This window comes from Cucumis sativus, chromosome 2 (genome assembly GCF_000004075.3).
Source record: "Cucumis sativus cultivar 9930 chromosome 2, Cucumber_9930_V3, whole genome shotgun sequence".
Taxonomy (NCBI): domain Eukaryota; kingdom Viridiplantae; phylum Streptophyta; class Magnoliopsida; order Cucurbitales; family Cucurbitaceae; genus Cucumis; species Cucumis sativus.
This window is the reverse complement of record NC_026656.2, coordinates 2,804,459-2,829,846: the sequence shown is the minus strand read 5'-3', so window position 1 is coordinate 2,829,846 and position 25,388 is coordinate 2,804,459. Positions and strand designations below refer to the sequence as shown.

The 25,388-nt window shown below is 34.1% G+C and overlaps 2 protein-coding genes, 2 long non-coding RNA genes and 1 pseudogene across 10 annotated transcripts; 3 read left to right on the top strand and 2 right to left on the bottom strand.

Moving 5' to 3' along the window:
• Window positions 1–2,611: 2,611 nt before the first annotated feature.
• Window positions 2,612–6,075, top strand: LOC101210834 (peroxisomal adenine nucleotide carrier 1). Its single transcript, XM_004139136.3, has 5 exons — window positions 2,612–3,030; window positions 3,785–4,016; window positions 4,702–4,848; window positions 5,012–5,169; window positions 5,261–6,075. Exons 1-5 carry the CDS (start codon window positions 2,888–2,890, stop codon window positions 5,532–5,534), a joined length of 954 nt encoding a protein of 317 aa, XP_004139184.1. The 5' UTR covers window positions 2,612–2,887; the 3' UTR covers window positions 5,535–6,075.
• A 1,398-nt stretch (window positions 6,076–7,473) lies between these two features.
• On the bottom strand, window positions 7,474–15,411 carry LOC101210593. 3 transcript variants are annotated; one of them, XM_011650505.2, is made up of 11 exons: window positions 14,492–15,411; window positions 14,149–14,217; window positions 13,585–13,899; window positions 13,188–13,496; window positions 13,033–13,098; window positions 11,709–12,200; window positions 11,538–11,606; window positions 11,024–11,188; window positions 10,350–10,566; window positions 9,945–10,271; window positions 7,474–8,187 (listed from the first exon to the last, which is right to left on the bottom strand). In XM_011650505.2, exons 1-11 carry the CDS (start codon window positions 15,230–15,232, stop codon window positions 8,075–8,077), a joined length of 2,883 nt encoding a protein of 960 aa, XP_011648807.1. In that variant the 5' UTR covers window positions 15,233–15,411; the 3' UTR covers window positions 7,474–8,074. The 3 variants fall into 3 exon arrangements, with proteins under 3 accessions (XP_011648807.1, XP_011648808.1, XP_004139183.2); XM_011650506.2 differs by having other exon boundaries at window positions 11,709–12,197; XM_004139135.3 differs by lacking the exon at window positions 14,149–14,217 and having other exon boundaries at window positions 14,492–15,408.
• A 1,165-nt stretch (window positions 15,412–16,576) lies between these two features.
• LOC116402083 lies at window positions 16,577–20,251 on the top strand. The gene is made up of 2 exons (XR_004214475.1): window positions 16,577–17,172; window positions 19,963–20,251. It is a non-coding gene; the product is annotated as an uncharacterized LOC116402083 (long non-coding RNA).
• A 342-nt stretch (window positions 20,252–20,593) lies between these two features.
• LOC101211083 lies at window positions 20,594–24,147 on the bottom strand (annotated as a pseudogene).
• LOC105434553 lies at window positions 21,562–24,904 on the top strand. Of its 5 annotated transcripts, none has more exons than XR_004214474.1 (4): window positions 21,562–21,698; window positions 23,669–23,748; window positions 24,036–24,437; window positions 24,576–24,904. It is a non-coding gene; the product is annotated as an uncharacterized LOC105434553 (long non-coding RNA). The 5 variants fall into 5 exon arrangements; XR_004214472.1 differs by having other exon boundaries at window positions 23,952–24,437; XR_004214470.1 differs by lacking the exon at window positions 21,562–21,698 and having other exon boundaries at window positions 23,451–23,748; window positions 23,952–24,437.
• The last annotated feature ends 484 nt before the right edge of the window (window positions 24,905–25,388 follow it).

The following is a 25,388-nucleotide window of genomic DNA, read 5'->3' as shown; positions in this document are numbered from 1 at the left end:
AATTTTCGTAAATAAAACAAAAGCGGCTAAATATTTACGGTCCATAGAACAATTTTAAAAAAGCCTACTAAGACTGATTATTTTTTCATAATTCCATATTTTTATAACGATTTTTCAATTTCGATTCATCTTCTTCTCTTGTTTATGATATTCGATAGTATTCTTTATTTTTATCGTTTTTCTTATTTTCTTATGCAATTTTTTTCTTATTTTCATCATTTTTTTCTCTTCTTTTACTTTTTTTTTCAAATTGTTATTTGGTTTGTGCACCAAATATACAATATATTTTTTTAATTTTTTTTAAACACTCATTTGTTATTTAGATCGTGCCACAAATATATAAAAAACATTCGATATTAGATATTCAAATCTAAACATCAAACAAATAGTTTAGATTTATCTACCAAATTAAAATAATAAAAAAATGATTGAGATTTGACCCCAAATTTAAATTGTCAAGGTAAATGATAATGTAAAAAAATTATTAAAAAATCTTTTAGATTTCACTCCAAACAATCAAATTCTAAACTATCATTTCCCAAATGTATTATAGAGACATGTTTTGAATTTTCTATTGTAGAATCGTGAGTTTTTTTCGTATTCGAGATTGTTCTAAATATTTTCTTCCCTTAGTTTTACTATAATGCCCTAGAATTTTAGGTAATTATTTGAGTCGAGTGACTTAAGGGGAAATCAATGATTTTTTAGGTGGAAAACTTTTGTTTTGTTTTGGATTTTTGGAAAGAAACGGGAAGAAAATAATAACAACATTAGTGATTAGGGTTACGAACAATAAGAAAAGAAATAATTAATGGTTTGTTACTAAGACATGTTAACGATGCATGATTTGTCGGTACAGTGCACTTGACCGAGTAAGGGTTACATATTGTGTATGTTTATACTCAACATTTTATATGAACATTTTTCAAGTTAGGATACGGACAAAGCGGCTAATGACAAAAAGGATCCATAAGTCATAAGAGAGTTAAGCTTTTGCATATAGAATCACATTTGTCATGTTTTGATTTTAGATAAACATTTAGGTTTTTATTTGATTATAATTATATTTCGTTTTATTTAAAATTAGATAGGAATACCCCAAACTTGTTTTAACTATTTATGTTAATTGATTTATTATTTCGCTAAATTATTCTTTCAAAGTTTTGTTAATAAAATATCTTTATGTTTTTCTACTCGAGTTTATTATTGAAAAATTAAGTATTTTAGTTGTTGCATCATGTAGTAACACGTACGTCGTTACATTTACACATATCTACAATGAGGTATTCCAAATAAATGCATTGTGTATGAAAATGTCAACAAGTCATTTTTCTTATAGTTTGACAGAAAAAAACATCAACACAACCTTTGAATCTTATAGTTGACAATTTTTTTCTATTGCCAGTTAAATCGCAAAAACTAACACTAGCAATATTGATATTAAAAGAGTGTGAACTATAACTTAGGCCGACTTTATCATAACTTCAATACATAGACATCTTATTTTTCTTAATACACGGATAAACGTTAAATTAAGCGATAAAATGCACGATTACATTTATGAAGTTTCCAAATTTTATTAAAATACAATGTTTGCAAACATGGTGATGGGAGTAATGACATGTTTAAATACAACTACATAGATATCTATTTAATCCAACCAATTTCCGACCCAAAATGTAATAATATTGATTTAAACACGAGAGACCTATAAATTGACATCCAACGTCATATTCAAACGCCAATCATTACATTTAAGAAGAATTGTTCATATATATTAAAATGATCCCTTCATTTACAAATATAATAAAATAGCAAAAGGTTTTCTTAGTCTATTAATTTTTTTTTTGTTATCTATGACATATTTTAAAAATATTTACAATGATTTGTCATTTAAATCAACTAATTTGACGTGCACGTATTTTGTAAATTTTAAGATATATAACTTTACAGAAGTTGAAACATACAATTTATGTATAAGAAGTGATTGATTTAAGAGACAATTTTAGATTCATAAATAAATGAAAATAATGAAAGAAGAATGGTCGTTCTAAACGAGACAAAAAAAATCGATAATCCACAAATAAGACACACATATAATACAATCCAAACCATATATGACTATGTTTTGAAAGGAAGTATTAATATCAAATAAGCAAGCCAACGTATGAACTTTCTCAAAAGAACCACTTCCATACATATTAAATTCACATTCCTATGATATTCACATCCTCTAGTCAACTGTCCACACTGCCAACAATGAAAGATCCAACCAAGAACTTACGAGATCTCATCATGAATGATATCAACAAGTACCACTGTTGTTTTCAACATTTAGCGAAGCGCTCAATCACTTGGACGGAATGAGGGAGTTGAGAGTAAATAGTGCATGAGACTCAAATACGAGTATATTTTGATGCTCTCAAAGAGTCCTAACCAAGACATGAAAATTGGTGAGAAAGAGTATTTTTTAAACAAATGCTTTTGGTAATGAATTAATTTATAATGTTTTTATTTTGCAGAAAAGCACATAAAAACACGTGCAAGAAGTAAAGACCACAACTAGTGTCCAAAAGAAGTAGCCGAGTTTCTCTTCAAATCGAAAACACTAAGCCCAAACGGGACCAAAGAAGTGGATCCATCTTCTCCGTCGATTCAGTTGCCGTGAACCTAATCTGACGGCCAATACCCTCAACCGAACGGTGGCGCCACTTCTTCTAAAGACGCCACCGGCATCACGCGCTCTCAATTCCCAATTCTCTTACTCGGCAATTCCCCGTCTTCTTCCTCTGTTTTATTCCCATTTAAAAAAGCCTTACCTACCCAAATTAAGACAATCCCATTTTAAATTCCTTGACATTTCATTCATTCATAGGAAGAGAGAATCATGAGTTTTGATCTTGAGTCGCTCTCGGAGGCTACTTCCGGTGCGATCGGTTCGCTTGTCAGCACCACTATCTTGTACCCGCTTGATACCTGCAAGTCAAAGTACCAAGCCGAGGTTCGAGCTCATGGCCAACAGAAATACAGGTTGCCTATTTTTGTCTTTTTTGATCTGGGTTTGTTTCTTTCCCCTGTTTTTTTTATGGGTTGGGGTACCTTTCTTGTTTTGCTTTCAAATCGTGATCCGGGTGTCGTTGATGCAATCGTACCCTGTTTTTGAAGGAATTTGAGTTAGTCTCTGTTGAATGATCCTACCGTTAATTGGAGTTCTGTTTCCCCCCCCTCGTATTCGATCTCATGATCTTTGAAAGTTTATCTCGTTATTGATCTCATGACTTCTCTTCAGCGAATTTTATGTGGTATGGGTTGTTCTTTGTTTAATTGAATGATCTATAGAATTTGAGCGCTTCTGAAGTGGTTGGTTGGTGAGCTGTGGGAATTTTGTGATAGTTTGAAAGCATTTGTGGCTGTTTCAGGTTCCTTGGTATCTGGAAAATCTCTTGTTATGTATTTTGCAACTAGCTGTGTGTTAAATTTTAGCTCCTGTTGTAGGCTTGTTCAATCTTGTGAGTTGGATGAGATGATTTAGTTGAAGCGTGAATGCAAAATGGGCTTGTTTGGGTTCATGGCGTCTAGATCATTAATGAATTGGTGCTTGTGGAAGAACAAAGCAATGCCAAAAACTTGTGGAAGAACAAAGCAATCTGATTCACACTTTTACACACACAACACAGTAATGGCTCTGCTTTTCTGCTAGAAAACTGATTCGATGCCTAAAAAATGTTGGATGCTGTTGTCGCTTTTGCATCTCTATTGATTCAACTGGTTTTGGCTTTTGTAGGTATCTTTCAGATGTGTTGTGGGAAGCAATAAAAAACAATCAAGTTCTTTCGCTGTACCAGGGACTGGGAACCAAGAATCTACAATCTTTTGTTTCTCAGTTTTTGTACTTCTATGGGTATAGCTACTTCAAAAAACTATATCTGGAAAAAACTGGGGCTAAATCAATTGGAACAAAGGCAAACCTGTTACTTGCTGCTGCCGCTGGAGCTTGCAATGCCATCTTAACTCAGGTAGAAATATCTCTGCTGTCAACCTTGTAATGCATAAAGCATAATCTTTCCATCTTTGCGATCCCTGAATTTGAGTTCTTTAGAGTAGAGAAAAGCATGATTCTCATTTTTCATTTGGAATTACAGTATTGCTATTAAGTTAATTGCTAACTTTACAACACAGTCGATTCTTGTTTGGGATATGTGAAACATGTTCTTTTGATGTCTTGATTTCTAAAAAAAAAAAAAAAAGATCTCTACCTTTTGCATTGAAGCTGACATATCATTCTTTTGGTTTTGGCTACCAACAATAGAATCTTGTAGGTTTTGGCTTCATATTCGTTCATATGCTGTAATTTCTCGATTCAGTATGTGAAACTTTTTTAGAATGAATGGATGAAGAAATTCTTCAAGAAAGCAAATCACATTTAACATTTTGTCCATTCACTTGTAGTTTCTGCCTGTCCTGCTTGTAAAGATAGGTTTGCTTTTATTACATTATGAAGTGCAACATTGAGCTGCACAGTTTGATGAACGTCATTGTTATATAAAGTTCCAAGTCTCTTTATGAACTCTTGTATGGACAGGAACATGTCTTGAATATTATTGAAGTTTAATGGTTTAACTGAACGTGTCTTCAGAAATTGTTTCTTGTATATAAAAAATGATTTAACTGAAGAAACTCTCTTGGTTTTCCATTGTGTAGCCCTTGGATACAGCTTCATCAAGAATGCAGACAAGTGCCTTTGGAAAATCGAAAGGGCTTTTCAAAACACTGACAGAGGGCAGTTGGAGCGATGCATTTGATGGTCTTGGAATTTCTTTGCTGCTCACTGCAAACCCTGCCATTCAGGTATTTGTTCCATGCATGCTAATTTTCAGTCATCCATTTTTCGGTAGCCGGTGCGAATGAAATCACTAAGTTTCAATGTTCTTTACAGCCAATTTATCTTCTTCTAAACATTCTTTTTTTGTGATTACACTCTAGATTTGACACAAACTATGGTTTATTGCAGTATACAGTATTTGATCAGCTGAAGCAGAACATCCTCAAAGGAAAACAGAATAAATCAGAACAGGGTTCATCTCCGGTAGTTCTTTCTGCTTTTACAGCTTTTGTAATTGGTGCAATTTCAAAAAGCATTGCCACCGTTTTGACATATCCCGCAATCAGGTGCATAATCTTTTCTTTCTTCACCACAACTATCATATCCTTATCCTTCAAACACTGGCATATTGAAAGAACGAAGCTTTCTCTTGTACAGGTGTAAGGTGATGATCCAAGCTGCACATGACGACGAAACGAAAGAAAATCGTCCAAAGGTCCAGCGAACAGTTCCGGGTGTTGTCCATTCTATATGGAGAAAAGAAGGAGTACTAGGATTTTTCAAGGGATTGCAAGCACAAATCTTGAAAACTGTACTCAGTTCAGCTCTTCTATTGATGATAAAAGAGAAGATCACTTCAACTACTTGGGTTCTAATACTTGCAGCCAGAAGGTATCTATTGCTTACTAGACCTAAACTAAAAAGTAGCTGAAGGTGTTCATTAAATGCCAAAAACATATGAAGAAAAAGAAGCAATAACGTGGGAATAAGCACCATTCCATGGGAATAATGCAAGCTCGCTGATCTTTACCACAATAATAAGGGATAGATTGTCATTTCTTTATCCTTATTGTTTGGAAAAAGTTAGAATTTAGTCTTTGTAGTTTAGAACTAGAATTTAATCCATATGTTTTGATAAAAGTTTCGTAAATAGTCCCTACGGTAGAGTCTATTAATGAGGATTTTATCAAACCATAGAGACAATGTATGAGGTTGTATCAAACTACAATGATTAAACTTCAAGAGAAAACTATGGGGATTGATGTCGCAATTTAAATGACAATAATTTATCTTATGTCGAGTTTAGTATTTAATGTGGAAATGGAGGATTTTTTTTTTGTTAGAGGAGGATTGTGTTTAGTTAGAACATGACTGTAGCCAATGCCATAAATATTGTATTCAATTAGTAGTCCATGTAACTTAGTTTGTAATTGTAACAATATGTTCTTTTTTCGAGATAAATTTTGTGGAAATACCCTTTTCGTCTTTAAATTTTGATGATTTTCAAATATTTAGTTTTGAGTATTGTTTGTTGTTTTCATTTGGTTATAAATTTAAAAGGATTGAATTCATTTTATTTTAGTTAGTTCCATTATTACTAAAAACATTCACTTTAGTGGAGTGGAAGTGTAAAAATTGAAGTTTCAAAGGTAAAAAATTATAACTGTTTGTAATTTATGAACTGGATTTTAGGTTTCTTTTATTCCATTTTTTGTTACTCTTATGATTAAAGAATCATAAAAATGATTTAATAGTTAATACTAATATTATTTTTATTATTATTTACTATATGTATATGTGAAGTGGAAGTGGGAGGATCCAACATTTAAATCTAAATTAGTTTACTAAAAGAAGTCTATGTATATGTGTCTATTAGTATCTCTTATTAATAAAATGCAAGATTTTGTTCATTTGTAATAATAAAATATATTTAGAAGTGTTTATTTTTAAAAAATAAAGGAATGGTATTTATGAATATGAATCCTATTGGGACCTTAAGATCTGTGGGGTGAAGTTGACACTATATTTTGGACTTTGGACCAATATGGAAAATATGTTAATTTCTTTTCTAAAAAATAATTTATAAATCAAACAATTGTACTTCACTAAATTTCCCTTTTTAGACAAATTGTTCTTTGTATTCATCTGAACACATCTTTTTATTCTCTATTTCCTGATAACTATTTTTAAAGAAAAATACTTCCAACGTTACTTACACCTATCTCCATCTCACAAACTTGTTACCCAATTACAAATATATTATAATTTTAAAAATAACTTACTATTTTATTCTTCTACTTTCCAATATAACAAAATATTTATAAAATACAATAAAATATTACAATTTATCTAACTGAGATATCTCAATAGTAGGTTATTTTAGTTTATCACAAATAGATTGTGACATTTTATTTTATTTATAAATATTTTCAGAAGTTTGTTTTTTAAAATAATCTAATATTGTATAATCAAAGTTAAGTTGGATCACTACTCATTTTTAAATATATTCAAGTTCAACAACAGTTTCAACTACAATTGAATTCCATATTGGTTTGGCTATATTTAAAGTTTCTTGAAACTATATGAAAATATGGGTTTATATTATTAGACAATAGATGGTTGATAGTACAAATTGAGTATTCTCTAAGAGGGTAAAAAATTAAAAAAAGTGAATTAAAGAATAACCTACAAGGAGTTGAGAACCCACAAAATCAAAGTTCTTGTTAATAGACTTGATCATGTTCAAGAGTTCAAGATTTGTTGATGGCTAATAAAGAAATGCAACACTTCACATGAAATATTTTCACAGATAATACCAATTCAACTCAGACATTGTATGTAGTAGTAAGAAAATATGTTCATGCACATTGTAAAAACAATGGGAAAAATGAAATCAATTACATTCATATTATAAGTACAACAGTGATTCTGGAAAAGGACAACCTATATATACATTTTACAAAGTTCATCTCTGATAAACAGATCTTGTTCTGATTCTGGGATTAGGAACTAGAAATACAATATTTAAACAAGAACCAAAAGGATTAAAAAGGAAAAGAATATATATGTGGGTAACAAAAATGATCTCCAACATGACGAAATTCTCTCTATGTATGTGGTGTTCTGAATCCATCCAATTCTGGGCTGCATAAATTATACTATGATACAGATATGAAACATCGTCGAGTTGCTACACAGTAGTAGTAGTTCTTCTAAAGAATGGCCGAGTATGGGTAGGAATGTGGATCCCAAGAGACTTAGATTGGATTTATTTGGTCTTCTTGTAAACCTGGAAAGTGTTCTCCTTTCTTAATTTCATCTCAAGGAGCGTAATCATCTAGCATTTCCTATTACAACATTGACACGAATGAGCAGCGGGGACGAAAGGTGATGAAACCTCGTTTGGAGAAAATAGCAACAGCCACATCATCCATGGACTATTATACAAAACAATATGGCTGGATCCTCTTATCACCTATTACTCGAGTGCTGAATGATTGGAGGATCACGACCTATTAGGTTTGCCCATAAGTTTGCGAGCTTCAAAAAGTAGTTCTCCCCATTCCAGACCACCAAATCCATACCTAACGCCAAACCAAAAACTCAGGAAAATGGAACTGTAAAAATGAATTTCACCAAGAAATGTACAAAGGCATAAAGATAGGAACGAGAGTAGTATTTGATTCCTAGAATTTCAAATATTTATCTTTCCAATTTGGAAGAGGTGGGGGTTAATTTAGTGTACCGATTGAATGTGATAACCTGATATCATAATCTAATAGGTAGATATTGTTGGTGCACGAAACTGGATGATTCAAAATTTTTGTTGTCATTGAACCCAAACTTAAGCCATAATCTGGTTATTACTCAGATTACAATGAAATCCCAACAAATTCACAAAAGCTGAAGTAATGTTTGAACATTTGCGCAACATAACATGGAGCTCAAAACCTCTTTACTAGAATGTTCCACGTCATGTGATTATGACTGCTATTTCAGAGTAAAGGCGATCTTTCCCATGCTTTGCTTGGAATTACCTAGTTGCTTATGGCGCAAGAAGTTTTACATCAACAGACTGCCAAATCCATGTGGCAATCATCACGGCATTCTTTTCTCTTAGTTTTCCTGAACCCATTCTCCGTGGGGTTTGATAGCTAGTACTTTCTTTTCTTTTTACCTAAAGACTTACTATCATTCCGAAGGAAATTTGCAAGTGAACTTTGTCATATGCTTTTTTTAGAAAGTCAAGCTTCTCTCCTTTATTCTTCACTCATCCACAACTTTCCAGTGCTTTCCACTTCGTTCACTCTTCCACGAAAGCTAACTGCTACGTAGAGATTGTTTGGGAATTGGCAGAGCCTTTTGTGATTGTACTAATCGGGGCTAACTTGGGATTAGTAATAGGACAGTAAGGGTATAGTGGTAATTAGGTAAGAGTAACCTGGTTATAAATCTAGGGTATTAAAGTTTTTAGAAGAGGGTCGTTTTGGTGGGATTGACCATTGTGGCACATGGGAGACAAATAACTCTCTCAGAACTGAAGCCAATTGGGTAATTTTTCTTGATATTTCAATATAACGTACGGTGGAAGTCATTCAAAAGAAAGCAGGACGGCAAAAACCACCACTTTGAGCTAGTGGGATTATTAAATTCTTTTGAAATTATAGCTTTCTCACGATTATTAGCAACTGGAGGGCTCTCCTTGTTTAATTTGTAGGGGGGGTGGGATTCTCATTTCTCAACCCCTCACCCTTAGGCTGTCCTCTCGTTTGTTCTTTTAATACAATTCTCTGTTTCTTATTTAAAAATAAAAGTTGGGTGCAGAAAGAAGACTTTCGTGGAGCTGAAGGTAGCGTAAGATAGATGGCCCAGGCTGCTAAAGTGTTTAGGTTAAGCTGGTGTTTTTCTCAAAGCTCGATGGAAAACATTAACCAGAGGTTATTACGTGGGTGATTGTGGTCAACTTTTTAAAAGAAGAGCAATGATGATATGAATGAGGATGAACACTGTTAAAGCTTTTCTTTGGGAGTTTTGAAAGGAAAGAGATCCCAGATCTTCGATGATAATTGTAACATGAATTTGGAAATTTGGAATCTTGTTAGCTTTAAGGGGTTCTTTTGGTATACTCTTGAAGTTCATTTTTAATTGTCCTTTTTTCTTTCATTTCCCTTTTTACTTCTATATGTGTGTGTATTCAAGCACATGGGAGTAGTTTCTCTCTAAGCTCTTTCATCTGTGGGTGGGTTGATGAATCACCCCCCTGATCTTTTGTAATCTTTGGTTCTAATGAAATATAAGTCCCTAACTTGGAAAAAGAAAGTACAATAGATTCAGTGCATACCTGGAATTGATTCAGCACTCAAGAGTGATAGATTACAAATAGGTTGTTGTCTGAAGAGAACATGCTTTCTCAAACCCCATTCATCAAGATTATCAATAGCATTGATCGAATCCAATAATGCTTTGCAATCAATAGGACCATCTATCTTGCAGAGAGCTCCAACAAGTCCCGAACTCAACCAAATATTGGAGCATTCATTCACAAGAGAAATCAAGCCACTGGGATCAACCTGACCTAACAGTACCCATGGCTTGTAAAGTACAAATGAAGCTCTAAGCACTTGAGCTACCCTATAAATCTCTCCGAGGGCACAGATATATTGTTTTCCTGAAAGAATAGCAGATACGAACCCGTCAGCTAATTTGCAACTTCCAAAATTATCCACAGTGCTATGTAATGCAGTACCTTGAGGTTCAGATAATATGTAACTTCCAACATTTCTCTGTATAGATTCCTTCCAAATCAAAGCACCATGTTTCAATTCTTGAAAGCAAATAAATATAATTTCGTTCCATATGGACACATAATTAGATTGCTCCTCCACTGATCCGAGTTTAAGAATCTTCAGAGTTGACACAACGTGTTTCAAGAGCTCAACTGCTGATCTCAAATCATTTTCTGCCTATCAATCGAACAAAGAAGTACTATCAAGTAATATCCATAACCAAGGGCAAGGATAAAAAGTATTCAAACAATTATAGATTCTGGAGCCATAAAATTGATGCAGTGCACAAGACGTGCGAGTGTAATTCAAATTGCTATGTATTCCAGACGTGTACTTAAAAAATACAAGAAAATATACCATAAAATTATAAATCCTATAAAATATACCAGTGTAGAACACTCTTACACTCGGCAGCAATTATATAACCTTCCTAAATAACTTGGAATTAAAAAATACATCCATGCTTGTACCAGAAGGAACTCAACAAAAATTTGGGTTCATGCACTCAACAACTAGGAAATGGAGGGTGGTTATGGAACTTGAGCACTAGGAAGATCAAATTTCTAAAAGTTACTAATGAATATTTGTTTCCTGTCAAAGAAATATGTATCATCCTAATACAAGAGAGCCTTACCAATAGTAACCTTTCAGATAACTGGAATTCTTCATCAAGAATTTGAAACCTTGGATCCCGCAACATCTCAAGAAGCTCACTGAAAGTATTATTTTCTGGAAGGAAAATATCTGATGAGAAGCTATCAGCTGCAATGTTCTCTTGTGATAATTCGGCACTGAAAATCTGAACAAAGAGATTAGAAAATTTTGTTCAGGAGTTCACAGGAAAATAGCACACATTTCATGAGAAAGACACATTATCATCACATTGCAATTATCATAAACATAATGATTACGAAAATAGATGAAATGCAAAAGGAAAAAGAACAAGTTTTAACAATGAGCATATAGTGTTTACTCAAACTATCAAAGAAAGTATATATCTCGAGAAAGTTTGATTTTAAAGGGATCTATCATGGCTTAAGATTGAAGAGAAAATATTTTATTAACAAAGATGCTCGTCTCTGTTATAAAAAAAAAACTTGAAGAGAAAACAATAAAAGAAAAGCCTATAAGCAAGCTTGGTTGCTAACCTGAATTTCTTCACAAATGGTTCTGACTTCTGCTTCTTCACCAGAAAGACATGCATTACTTTGGGCTTTCTATCAAGGAACAAAATTTTAAAATTAAACAATGTTAATAACACATCATATAACAACAACCATTTCATCTAACACACACAAATATCCTATAAGATTACCAACCTTTAAATTTTCAAGAAGGCCATGGACAACATGGTTCAAAACAAGATTTAATTTGTGATAAAAATCAACGTAACAATCAAACTTAAGTTTAGTAGATGATCGCCGGGGTACATCTCCGAGAGTAGTAGCGTATGTTTGATCTAGAATGTTAACATCTGGTGATGCATCTTTGAACTCCCAGGAATCATCATCATCATCATTGCCAAAATCGGAGTGTGACATCCTTGGTGATGAAATTATTCCATTTTCATTTTCTTCTGGGGAAGACTTGATGGAACCATTGTTCTCGGCTTGACTGTACAGACTTGATATCAAGTCATTAATAGAAACAGTAGGACCAGGATTCTTGTTATCAAGTCCTTCACGGGTGACAGATACAAAGGTAGAAGCATCTTGATTCATTGAGAAATCATCAGTAGTTTCCAGCTCCTCATCTCCAAAAATTGACAAGGGCAGGGCTTTATGGTGACTTGACAATAATTCCGAATTCTTCTGGAAGAAAAATTTGAAAGAAACAATCAGTAAGAACCAAACCAGAATATGTCTATAGAAACAAAAGAAACGCAGAAAGATGAAGGCTGAGAAGATATAAACATCTAAGGTAGTATATGCAATAAGATTGTGGATTTGGAGATCCATATTATATATGCAATACACATAGAAGGTGAAGTGCAGGAAATTAGAACAAGCATATTTCAAACTCGATGTGAATTGAACACACAATTGAACAAGAATATTGAAATCATCCATGTTCAAACTATTTACAGTTACAAGGTTTATAGGAATGATGTATGTATAATAATAAAATAATATAAGAGGAAAGCAATAAATTCAAATTTATTTTAATACCAAAATTATACATATTTATATATAATAATAATAAAATAATAGGACATCCTCAAAATTCAAAATAAGAACTACAAAAGACTTTCCCATCCATATAGAGGGAAAACTAGTCTAAGACTAAGGTTTAAGGATTTAATATATGCAGTTATACTTTTAGACAAGAACAAAATACATACAAAATTACACATCCACACTCCGTGAGTGGCCACGACAGCATCAGCAATTGCCTTTTAAGAAACTGAGCAAAAGCAGAAGATTTTTTTTTCCTTCTTTTTAAAAAAGCACCCACCCCAAGGCCCAAGCAAGAGCAGAGAAATCTTTATAAAAGAACTATTGCTGACACAATAACAGCTTCTCTGCACTAATCTTAGTGTACAATGAAGCAATCATCAATTCCTATGAAAAAAAGGTTTAGACTTTACAGGAATTAAAAGAATTCCATAGAAACTATTATACAGCTGGAGAAATGAGCAACCACCTGAATACCATTACTGAAACCAAAAGCAGGTGCTTCAAAACCAGTAGCAAATTCAACTCGCTCTACCTACAGCCAAAGAAGACATGGAACATCAATTTCACATAAAGGCAAAATGGAACTTAAATATCACTAATATTATGGGCTAGAAAAAAAACCTTATTGTTTGATCCAGAATCTGAAAGTGCAGACTTGAAATCCCAAATATTCTCATTGAAATCATCATTCTCATTAACTAGAGAAGTGTTTAAATCTTTCCCAGTAGCATGGAAGTTGTCGCCCTGGTTTCCATTAAAAGACTTCCCGTCTTCTTTTCCCCAATTCAGATTAAAACTTGAGTCAAAATTTTGTTGTTCACCAGATTTGTGAGAAATCCCATCAGAAGCAAACAAAGAAACATCGACACTGCCGTTCAGAACAAGCACCTCTACACCATTAGGAGTAAAGATGGCAGACTCCGACTCTTCCTACAATGAAAACAAAAGGTATAGCATGATCGAACTTATTAAATATCTACTTCTCAATAAAATGCTACAAATATTCCTATGAACTCACCAACTTATAGTCTGGTGCATCAGAAAAAGTATCCTTGAAATCCCACACATGCCCAACATCATTGACATCCCGTTCAATAGGAGAAGGGTTTAAACCATTATCTAGATCATTTTGACCATTTTTATTGTGCGAGTTTGGTAAGACGCCATTCTGGGCCACAGGAATTGCATCAAGACTAAAACCAAAGTCCCTTTCATCTATGTTGTTAACAGCTCCATTTGATTGAACAACCGAATCTCCATGGTTATGTCCATTGATTGTCGATTCAAATGCCTTTCCCACTCCATCAAAACCTTCTTGGATTGATCTGTCAACCTTTATATTATGGAATGTCAATCTTAAGTATAATCTCTTACACGCATAGCAGTTCATAGACATTATTTCAAAAGGCACTAAGAACCAATCTAACACAACAATAGGAGTCTCTGGTATAAGTTGAAAGTAATGCACATACAAGCGAATAACTAATAGCAAATAAAAATCTAAATTTTTTTAACCATGTTCCTGTAACCCTAAACAATAAGAATAGGTAACCGTAAAGTAAATAAAATAAATAATACCGGCCTGAATTGCACCTTCAATTTGCATTATAGGCTCCATCTTCAGACGAAATGGTTCAAAAACCAATTCTTCCTGGTATAATTATGAAAATGAGTAGCTCCTACTGTGACTTGGACATTAATAAAGTGAACAACAATAAAACTCTGAACTCTGAATTCCTATCTAATTCTTAAACTATGTTTAACTATCTACTACTTTTAATACATTGAAACTCTAAGAAACCTACATTTCCATTCCAATGATTCGAAGCTTCAACAAATTTGAAAACGAAACCAATTCATGGAGTTTAATATCAACTTCCTTGAAAAGCCTTTAACATCGTTAGTAATTTCTGTATTCATTTTACCTTTGAGTTCTGATAATCACCCGTAGGCGTAACCGACTCTGCAGCCTTAAATTCCCAGCCATCAAAATCGTCCACCTCCTCGTCATCCTCCTCAATGCTCTCACCGACGTTTTTCAACTCAGACTGAAACCCATTAGACATCACTCCATTAGCTTCAAAATTTAAAGCATCGCCATCAAAATTAGTCTGGCTCCCATAAGAATGAACACCATTGACATTAAAATTGGAGTCAATAGATTTCAAATCCAACGAATTATTGAAGTTCAAAGGATCGAATGCCATGCTCGATTTCAACGGACTTCCAGCTTTGATCTGGTGATTCGGACCATACAAATTAGAAATCAAATCATCAATCCCAACCCCAACACCCAAACTCCCTCCCTTCTTAGCCGAACCACTCTCTTTCCCAACAAACGAGATTTCCCCAAACCCAACACTAGAACCAACTACATCAGATCCCATTTCCTCCTTCTCTTCCTCCTCGCCAAAAATGGAAAGCGGGATAGCCCCCTGAGGCTTCGCCCACTGAATGGCCGGGGACGTGTCGGAGAGGTTAGAATTGGGAGAAGGCTGAGGACGGGAGAGATCAAAATGGTCACCGATCTGAGAAGAATGGTCGACGAAATCGCCCCAATCGTCGTCATCGATGGTGGTGGAGGAAGTCCGGTTGTTGATGGGATCGGGATGGTTGGAACCGAAATTGAAGTCGCCGAAATTGTCATCGTCGTCGTCGTCCAGCATAGCGAAGAATCCTCAATCTGATTGAAACCCCGTGTGAGACCGAATCTTCACCGTCGGCGTGGGAAGAATTGAGATTCAGGGCTTCGGTGCTTTGGAAAAACGAACGGCGCGCATTTTAGCCGGAATATACAGAGTGTATCTAAGTGGAGGGTGACGTTTGGACCCATTTTAATTAAATTATTATTATTGGTTTCTTTCTCCTACGTTACATTCACTCAATCTCTCCGTTATTTAACTTTTTATGCGCTATGGTTGTTCTTACACGATAAATATTAAGAAGTAAATTTGCAATTTTAATCTCTCAAATTAAAATTTTCTTTTATTTATTTGATGCCCAAATTATAACCTTAACACTTAGATCATCATAATAACTTCCTTTTGTTAATATTTTTTAATTAATATTTAGTTTACCAATATTTTAAAACTAAATTTCCAAGTGTTCTCCTTTCTCTTCTACTTTTACAATTCGTATCATTTGATTTGTATCCTTCTTATTTATACGATCATTATATTAAAAAATTTCAAAATCATCATTTATATTTATCTACTAATAACCGTTGGTTGTTATACTAAAGTATCGTGATCGTGTCGAACCAACAACCGTTTTACTAAAATTTTTCAAAATCATGAAGTATAATTGAATTACGCAATCGTATATTATAAATCACATAATTACATGAATTTATTTATTAGAGTTTTTGGCACCATCGTAATTATGCTATCATTTGAAAGAAAAATATTAATAAATTCAACCATAAATCCTAGTTTATTAGAGTGTGAAACCGCCTTGGACAAGAGATTAAACAAACTCTGGATCAAATCACAACAAAATTGAGTTAGAAACAAAGACCCATGGAGAATTAAAACACAAAAAGACTTCCAGGTAATGTATGAACTAAAAACAAAGATGAACTTATGAGCTAAAACAGAAACTTGCACAAAGATCTTGGAGACACGACTCATAACTAAACACACGATAAACTCCTGAATTGGATACCCATGAAGACTTAAACTTACGAATTAGAGACAAATTCTACGAAGAAACTATATTGAAAACGAAACAAAGAACTTAAGTTATTTGAAAATTAACTACATCTCTCTATAATTTAATGGAAATACTAAATTAATTTTGCCTATAAACATCCAAATTTCTACTCATTTACTCTTTATTTTGTTGTTTTAAATTAATAAAAACACTTCAATTATTAATTTATGTTCCTTTCTAATTTAGTTTTTACTAAATATTTATATTTTTATAGCCATTTGTAATGAGGTTCAAAAAGTAAGCATCGAACCACCAAAAGAAACTGTCCATTAAAATGATACAATACAAAACCACATTTCAACCTCTAAATACAACAAACGGAAAACCAAAAGGGAAAAAGGAACGTTGGCGGCAAAATCTCAAATTTCCCTTTTTAGAATCTCACATAATCCCCAATCAAAAGCCCTACCAAAACCGCCACTGCCCATACCCAAATCGAACCCAACGCCGGCCCGGCCCCCGAACCTTCGAAGCTACCCGCGTTCGTTCCGGTCGTCAGAACCACCACCATCCAGTCGTCTTCCTTCCCTAGCCCCGCACCGACGAATCTTGAATCGTTCAAATACTTCGCGTACTGGGAGTGGGTGTAGTTCGTAAGCAGCAGAGTTTGGACTAGTTTTGGTACGCACACCGGCATCACCACGGCGTCAGCGGTGGTGTTGATATCTACCTTGCATTTCTCGGCGTAATCCGGGAACTTCGTGATTTGTGACGGTCGGCTTGCAACGACGTTTGATTTGGTGGTGGTGACAGCACAGGGTTGGTCTTCAGCATCGTCGGCCATCTCGTTTGCAACGCAGTCGGCTTTTGCGTTCTTCACGAGCGGCGGGAGGTTTTGTGCTTGTCGGTAGCTGTTTAGGCCTTGGAGAAGATTGTCCTCTTCATCTGCAATCAGGTGAATGGTAACAAAATTTACTCAAATTCTCTACACTTAAAATAATCAATATTGCTCCACGAATACAAAAAACTAGATGGAAATTCAAATCCACTTTCTAGCTGTGTCTTATTTTATGTGGGAGTGTATTGAACTATCAATTATGAGATTCATGATTCCACTGTTTTGGAGTCGGAAATGTGACTAGGATTTATGAGACTCAGAGAAAAATATCTAAGAGGTATTGGTTCGGCGTGAATGAGAGAGATCGAGAAGCCTGAAAATTTGGGTTAAAAACGGTGGAAGATTCCTAAGAGAATTTTCTAGCGGTGTTGGAATGGGTGAGTAACCAAGGACTCATAACGAAAATGGAATTGGTAATCAATGACTCACAAGGAAAATGGGGTCGTGAAGTTTGAAGAAGATTCTCAGAGAACCTAAGAGGCGTTGGAATGAGAAAGTAATTGAGGGTGGAACGAACTTGAGCTCGCCCAAAACTCTAAAACACTAAAAATGCTTGGGGGTTATTTGGAGAATTTGGATGTAATCTCTGAATTGTTGAAAAGGACGAGTGATCGAAGACAAAAAAAATATGGGATATCGCAATGCATGAAAACAGTCGAAAAAAAGGCCAGATTGAAAACGGTATAATAGGAGGCTGGATTACCTAATCTAAAAAACTTCAAACATCATGAGTTTTAGATTACATTATATTAACAGCGTATTATATTACTATTGTAAACTCATCCATCTCGGATGACCGAACACCCCTTAATAGCTCTACATTAAGAGCCCATCCCATTACAACCCAAGCAGCCCCAAGTGGCTTCCCATCGTGGAAGAGAACAAGGAATAGTGGTCTCGTAACCAAATATGTACTGGGTGGGGTGCTAAGAACCTAAAAATTATGGCAGCTGACAATTTGCTAAAAACAAGGGACAGAGGCCAGGGAACCAAATATATATATGAGGGCTACAAACAATCTAAAAATTATGGGGGCTAACAATTAGCTAGAAGCATCATTTTGGTCCTGTTTTCAAATTTTATTTATTATTATTATTATTATTATTTTCATATAAGTTACCTTCAACAAGTTATTTTGCTTCCTGGTAGTCTAAGATAGATTTCAGCAATTGGATTCTCCCATTTGATTTGTAGGGATGTAAGATTGTTTCCTGGTAGTTAAGATAGATTTTCAGCATTTAGATTCTCCCATTTGATTCGTAGGGATGTAAGATACCAAAACATCAAGATACCGACATCTTAAGTTGCTCATATAGTGGAATCTTAACCGATTTTGGAAACACTTCAAGATATCGACATCTTAGGATCATGTTCATACAATAGCATCTAACCAATTTTAGATGCCCTTTTAAATTATAGACGAAAAAAAGAGTAGAAGTCATTAAAAGAAACTGAGAACCAAATAGAAAGAGGGAGAAAGGGTGTTTACCTTTAGAGAGAACAGGAGAGAAGAAGAGGAGAGCAATGACGAAAACCCTAAAGACAGAAAAGAGAGTAGAAGAAGAAGAAGAAGAAGAAGGCATTATTGTTGTTATTATAAAAAGGGTGGATGAATGGAAGAACAGATGAGAGTGTGTGGTAGATTAGTATTATTTATAAAGAAAAGAGAAGAGGGAAGCAGTTGTGTGTTTGTGTCCGGGTTTTGTTGTAGCAATTACAAGTGGCCTCTTATGTAAGAGGAATTTTGACACCCATAATAGACACGTTTCTTCTTCCAAACTCTTCCATCTGCATGCCTTTTTCTTCTTTCCATGCAATTCCAATCCAATCTCTCCCCTTTCTCTATATGTTTAAATACAATTTCCATCCTCTACTTTCAATTTTTTTAATCATAATTTTAGTTGATGTCTTTTCATAGGTCCAAGTTTAGTTTGTATAATTTCAACGATTATCTTAAATGTAGTGTTTAATTGAATTGTATTGAAATGGCTAAATAATAATATAAGAAAATGCTCTGGTGTAGTTTGAAAATCTTTTATTGTATTTATTGTGAATCATATTAGTATATTTGTACATTTGTACAAATACAATCGGATTCATTTCTATTAACATCGAGTTCATTGATATCTATAATTTTTTTTATATGGTGTTCAATTACAAGATGTAATGTGGCAACATTTTCTTTAAAGTTTAATTAGCTTTTTTTACCCAAATGGAGATGTGTAAACAAAGTTCAATTGATACAATGCTTGTTCTTGAGGTTAGAAGTTAGATATCTCTTTTTATTTGTTAATTTAACATATTTGAAATAATTTCTAAAATAGAAATTAATAAGTAAATAAATATAAATTGTCTTAAACTTGCAACATTGTACCAAATACCTCTTTAAATTTTTGATTATGTGCTTAAATAGGCTTATAACTATTTCAATATTTTTTAAAATCCACGTACTTACCAGACATGGAGTAGAAAGTAGTGCAGAGTTTTCTGTTAGATTCATAAAATTTAAAAATTGCACTTTTTATTTCTAAAATTTAGACTTAGCTTTTGTTTAGTTTTTTAAATTTCAAAATATCACATTTTTATGATTGAATTTTGAGTTCAGTTTTCAGTGTAGATTTTATAATTTTACTTCTAAGTAAATAATTACTTATTTTGATATAAACTTCCAATTTAAGATACATAAACATATTTGTATGGATGACTTAAATTTAAAGAAGAAAATTAAATTTTCTATACTTTTTGAAGATAAAGTCTTTTTAGCCCTTTGTTAGACGTTCTAATCTCGCTTTTGACTAGTGGTTCACTTGCTTGCTCAATCTCTTGTTCTCCTTTCTTTTTTCATAGATTGCAAGATCATAAAGCATTTGGATGCATTGTGGTAGCAAGTTGATGCTCCTTAGTTTTGATATGGTTGCATGCTAGAGAAGAAGGAGACGAAGACAAAAAAGACCTTACTCAAACCCAATAATAAAAAATTGAAGAGGATAGAAAAGAAGAAAAAAAAAAGGCAAGAATGGTAGATTTATAACTTTGCACATCCCCAATGTCCAACTAAAGGGCAATTATTATCGATATTCCTTTTTAAATATAGTGTGTTTTGCATTTTGAATCGTTTTTAAAAGAGTTAAGTTAATGTGTGTAATTTTTTCAATATATATTTTTTCTTTAAAATTATTTGAAGAAATAAAATATTATTTCAACATAAATTAATAAATTGATTAAAGAAAAAAAAGTTAAAATATTATTTTGGTCGAAAACTTGAATTTGTTCAATTTTCATCTTTATATTTTTAAATATCTACTTTTAGTTCATAATGTGGATTTTTTTGTGTGGTTATTTTCTTATTAGTAAAATTTGAAGAATATTTCCATTCCTTTCCTTTTGTGAAAATTAGTATGATTATTTATTAAATTTAGATAAAAGAATTAATTTAGAGGACTAATTTTAAAATTTTATTAATCTAAAAGAGCTGAAATTAAACAAATTAAGAAAAATAAATAAATAACGGAGACCAAAATGTATTTATCTTTAACAAATTGAAGCGAAGGGCAATATTGTCCCACCATGCCTTGAAAGTTAAAATTTTCCAAACGATATCGACATGTCGTTTCGGATAGAAAATATCCCTTCAGCCGGAGAGAAGAAAAAACAACCCAAACAACAGGGACGACACCAAGAAGAAATGCTGATGACCCAACTTAGACAATTTCACGGCAGAATTAAAGCTTCCGGTGGGAGAATCGGTGGCGAAAGCGAAAACTGCCCATTCTTCATAACACCCAATTCCGATCGACGTGAATTCAGGTTTGCTTAAGTAATTGTCCATCTGGGAATGTGTACATCCATGAAGAACAAGTTTCAACGCCAACGTGGGGATGTGAAGGGGCAAAATCAAGCCTTTTCTCGTGTTGTTGAGCTCGATTTTGCACTTGGTTAGGTAGTCCGGGAGATTGGGGAGTTGGGTTAAATTGCTTGGAATAATGGGGGAGCCGCTGGTGAAGATGCTGAGGGGCGACTGATCGTCTAAGTCCCAAGCAATTTGCTTGACGAGGCAGTCTGCTTTTGAGTTCCTATGCATGGGTGTAAGTTCTTTGGAACTTCTGTACTTGTTCATGGCTTTGAAAAGTGTGTCTTCATTCACTGCAAATGATGGATAATTGGGTGTGAGGTTTTGTGCGGCAGCAATAAGGGAAATAACGTCTATGGATAAGGGAGAATTATAATTGTGAGATTACAAAAGAACCCTGCAAAGATATGGAACTATGGAACTATGTGTGTAAGAGTGTTTAGAAGCAGAGAAATAGACAGAGAGAGCCATCTCAATGCACAGAAGAACCCATCAAAAACTAGGAACTACGAAGCTCTTGTGTTTGTGTGTGTGTGTGTGTGTGTATTGAGAAAGAGGGAGAGTGAACCATCACAGTGCACTAAGCTCGCCAAAAGCAAGAAGCCATGGGCAAGACTGCAGAGGAAGAGGCCAAGTTTGGGGGTGGCGAAGGCCATTGTGCTGCTGCAGAGTCAAGGAGAAGGCATCAAATCTGCATGGGCGAGGTGTTGAATAGAAATAATTAGTATTTGAGGTTCTTGCTTTCTTTAGACTTTTCTTTTTTTGTTTCTTCTGCCATTGGGGTATCTTTGGATTTGCTTGTACTGTTAATATTGCTTTGCTTTATTCATGAAGGGTATGGGGTTCCCATGTCCAACTTTATATATTCATAAATCGTAACTAATAGAGTAAATGGAATTAAAGGTGCTCAAGGGACAACTATTAGTTGCTCAATCATTTTGCTCGTAAAGGCGTTTATGATTGTAGAGGCGTATACGTATAGAAGCCCTCTACGTCAGGTTAACAAATTTTTTCTTCAGATGTGGAACTCCAAATACCTTTCTGAACTTATCTCTACAGGTGTCTTTGAACCGTAAAAATGTGAACGGCTAGAATGCATTATTTTTCATTTAATTAAGGCAAAGTGTATTCTTTTGCTCAACGCATTTCAGTTTTTTATGTTATGCACATTGTTCCAAACAGTTGAAGTGATGTGATTCACAAGCAAACAAAAGGCATTGTAGTTTCCTTTACTTAATATGTGAATAGTTTAGCTTTGATCATTGTTATCTTGATGTGAGAGTAGTATAGGGGTACATGAATAAATTCACAACTCATTCAAATGAGAGGCATGAGGCTACGTAAGGATGTTTCCTATAAGCTTCAAAAACTTGGTAGATCCTCAAGTCGAAGGAGAATCATCTAGAGTCCTGTTCCTGGTCTTGGGCCTTACATTGCTCTTCGTAATTATTTCGTTGGGGTTGGGATTGATGATCTATTATCTCTATTTTGAGGGCTTCCTGTTGTATTTTGAACTCCATTATAGTGAGGCATTGTGATTTGTCAGTTGCTTTCGTTTTAAAAGGTGTTTCTTACCAATTTTTTTTTAAGAGATATAGATGAACCATTTAAAGGAATTTTAGGTAACAGTTTCAGAGGTTTTTCCCCCTCTTTGGACAAAAGTTGCTTCTTTTATAGGATTCTTCAGGTGTATAGTCTCTATCTCTCTCTCCATATACACATATATATACTCCTCTGGCTGCTCCTGCATATTCTTTTCTGAAGTTGGGGTTTCTTCTTTTGTTTCCTTTTCCTATTTCTTAGTTCACATGGTCACTGGTTCAGCTTTCTACGTGCTTTATATGATAAGATGTTTTTCTTGGGATTTGAAACAAGTTCCATTTACCGTCATTTGGTTTCAATGATGAAATTATTTTCAACATCATGATGGTCTTCTAACCAAAGTGTAAAATATTTGAAAATATTATATTAGGAGGTAGTTTCCTGTTATTGTTAGTTTAGAGCTCATAAGTTGACCTAAAGATGCACAGTTACAGAATACAAAGAAAAGAGAACACTTGTTTGCCCCTTCTAAATATCCTTTATATTAATATGCTGATGTTCAGTGTAAAGCATTACATGACTCCTTGGGTCAATCATGGACCATACATCGTAGATAACAATTTTAAAGAATGAAAGAACACAAAAGCTTTTCACCTTCACCAAAACAAAGAATTGATAAAAACAAAAATCCCAGCCAATAAACCCAACCAATATGTGGAACCAAAGATAGACCAGCGGAATAGCTTCCACTAATGGCATCTGTACCCAAAGCAATCACTAAACAGTCTTCATTTGTAGCAAGACCTACCCTTGTGTAAGTTGCATTATCCAAATACTTCGGAGCCTGAGAATGAGTGCAATTAGTAAGCATAAGTTTATCTGCTGAGTTAGGGACGTATACTGGTAAAATAACCCCATCTACTGTATGATTGAGGTTAACTTCGCACTTTCTTGAGTAGTGTGACATAGGAAGTTGGCTCTGGTTGAATGGCAAAAGGACGTCGCCCTCAATGGCAGCACTGCAAGGCAATTTATTATACCAGTTCTTCGCAATTTGTTCTGCTATACACTTTGCTTTGGAGTTCTGGGCGAGAGCCGACCTGTCTTTTGAGTTTCTGTAGATGTTAAAGCCTTTAAAAAGCTCTTCTAAATCAACTGCAGGTAGTCAGGTTTGAAGTTTAATTCATCAGTGTACGAAGATATGAAAAGAATGCCAGCCATTCATCTTTCACTAAAGAGCTGTAAGTTCGACTGACTTTATCATACCATGCATTTCTTTGATAAACGTGCCAGGAAAGGTGACTGAAAAATCTTAGTTTGAAAATGTTGAGAAAAGGGTTTGTAAAGAAAAATATTTTTGTGCAACCTCATAAAACTAGTTGGAGAATTTCAAGTTCTGTTTGCATGAATCATCTAGGGTAAGAATGTGTTGTTTTCTGTGCAGTTAATGAGCTTTATAAACTTAGAGAGAGAGAGAGAGAGAGCGAGAGAGCGAGAGCTAACCATCACAGTGTACCGAATGTAACAGAGGAAGCAAACAGTGTAGAAGAGCACAAAGGCTGAGGCAACATTTCAGGAAACCCATGGCAGTTTCAAATCAGCGCTGGAAGCAGAAATATGTCTGTCTTGAAAAAGCAAACACAAAAAACAAGGAGAATCAATCAGTTTAGGGTGTTCTTGCCTTGGCAGTGAAGGTAACAAAATTCCACTCCCTACTGCAAACATGTGAAACATGTTGCTGTCCTTGCAACTAGGCAAAAAAGTTAAAAGGAAAAGAAAAAGAACAAGAACGACGGCAAAGAAGAAAGTGGCTTATCCTCTTACGATATTCAAATGTGGGAAGGCGAATTTGAATTTTGGATCAACTTGTTCATTCAATTAGATTTAGTCATCGGATTAGCTCGAATTGGTTGCTGGTTCTGTCCTTAAGGTCCCATCTGATCATTATTTTATTTTAATTTTATTTTTATTGTTTTCTCACCACTTGTCACGTTTTTCATAATCTACCAAATATACATTTAAATTCTTAGTTAAATTATATTCTAACATGCTTTTAGTTTTCATGTAGATGGAAGGGAAGAATTTTCTTTATTCTTCTTCAACATATTGGCCTTGCAGCATCTTTGGCGAAATGTGTGAAATCTCCATGAAAATCTTATTCTTTGATCTGAAGCAAAAATGTAAAATGAAAAGGAATAGGCTTTTGTAAAGCTAAGCTCTGAGCATATCTTGGGAAGCACACCAAGAAAAAGAGAGAAAAAAGAGAGATGGACTTGCTTGTTGAAGCATATGTTCTTGTTATTCATTTATTTATTTTCTTTTCAAAATTTCGACTTTGCTCGAAGACTCACGTTTGCAAATTAAAAAAAATGATAGATGTCTCCACATGTTGAATTATTCTGATGTATACAAATTTAGAGTCTTTAACTTGAAAACCAATGTTGGAGGGAGACGACAAACTAAATTAGCAGGTGTCTTTAGCTTACACAAATTGTAAATCAACCATTAAAAAAAAAAGAAAACCAGAGAAAGCATTAGAAATTTTTGTAAAGATGATCCATTTTAAGAATCTAAATGAAAAAAAAACTTACCTACATTTTAAAAAACCAAGTTTATCTTGATATCATCGTCGCACTTGTTGACTCAACACTTCCACTTCTGCTCACTCTCACTTGTTTTCATATCTGGTTCTGTATATTCTAAATTTGAACAAATATGGAACGTTGTCTTCGGAACAAGAATAGAAAATGAGTAGCCAGGGCGATAGCAAAGAATGCGTTGAGTGATCAAGTGCCATAACAAGAATGAGTATCCAAAATAGAGTTTCAAGACCTAGCATGTGTGCTCTATGAGTTTTTCTGGTAATTTTACCATGTGATAA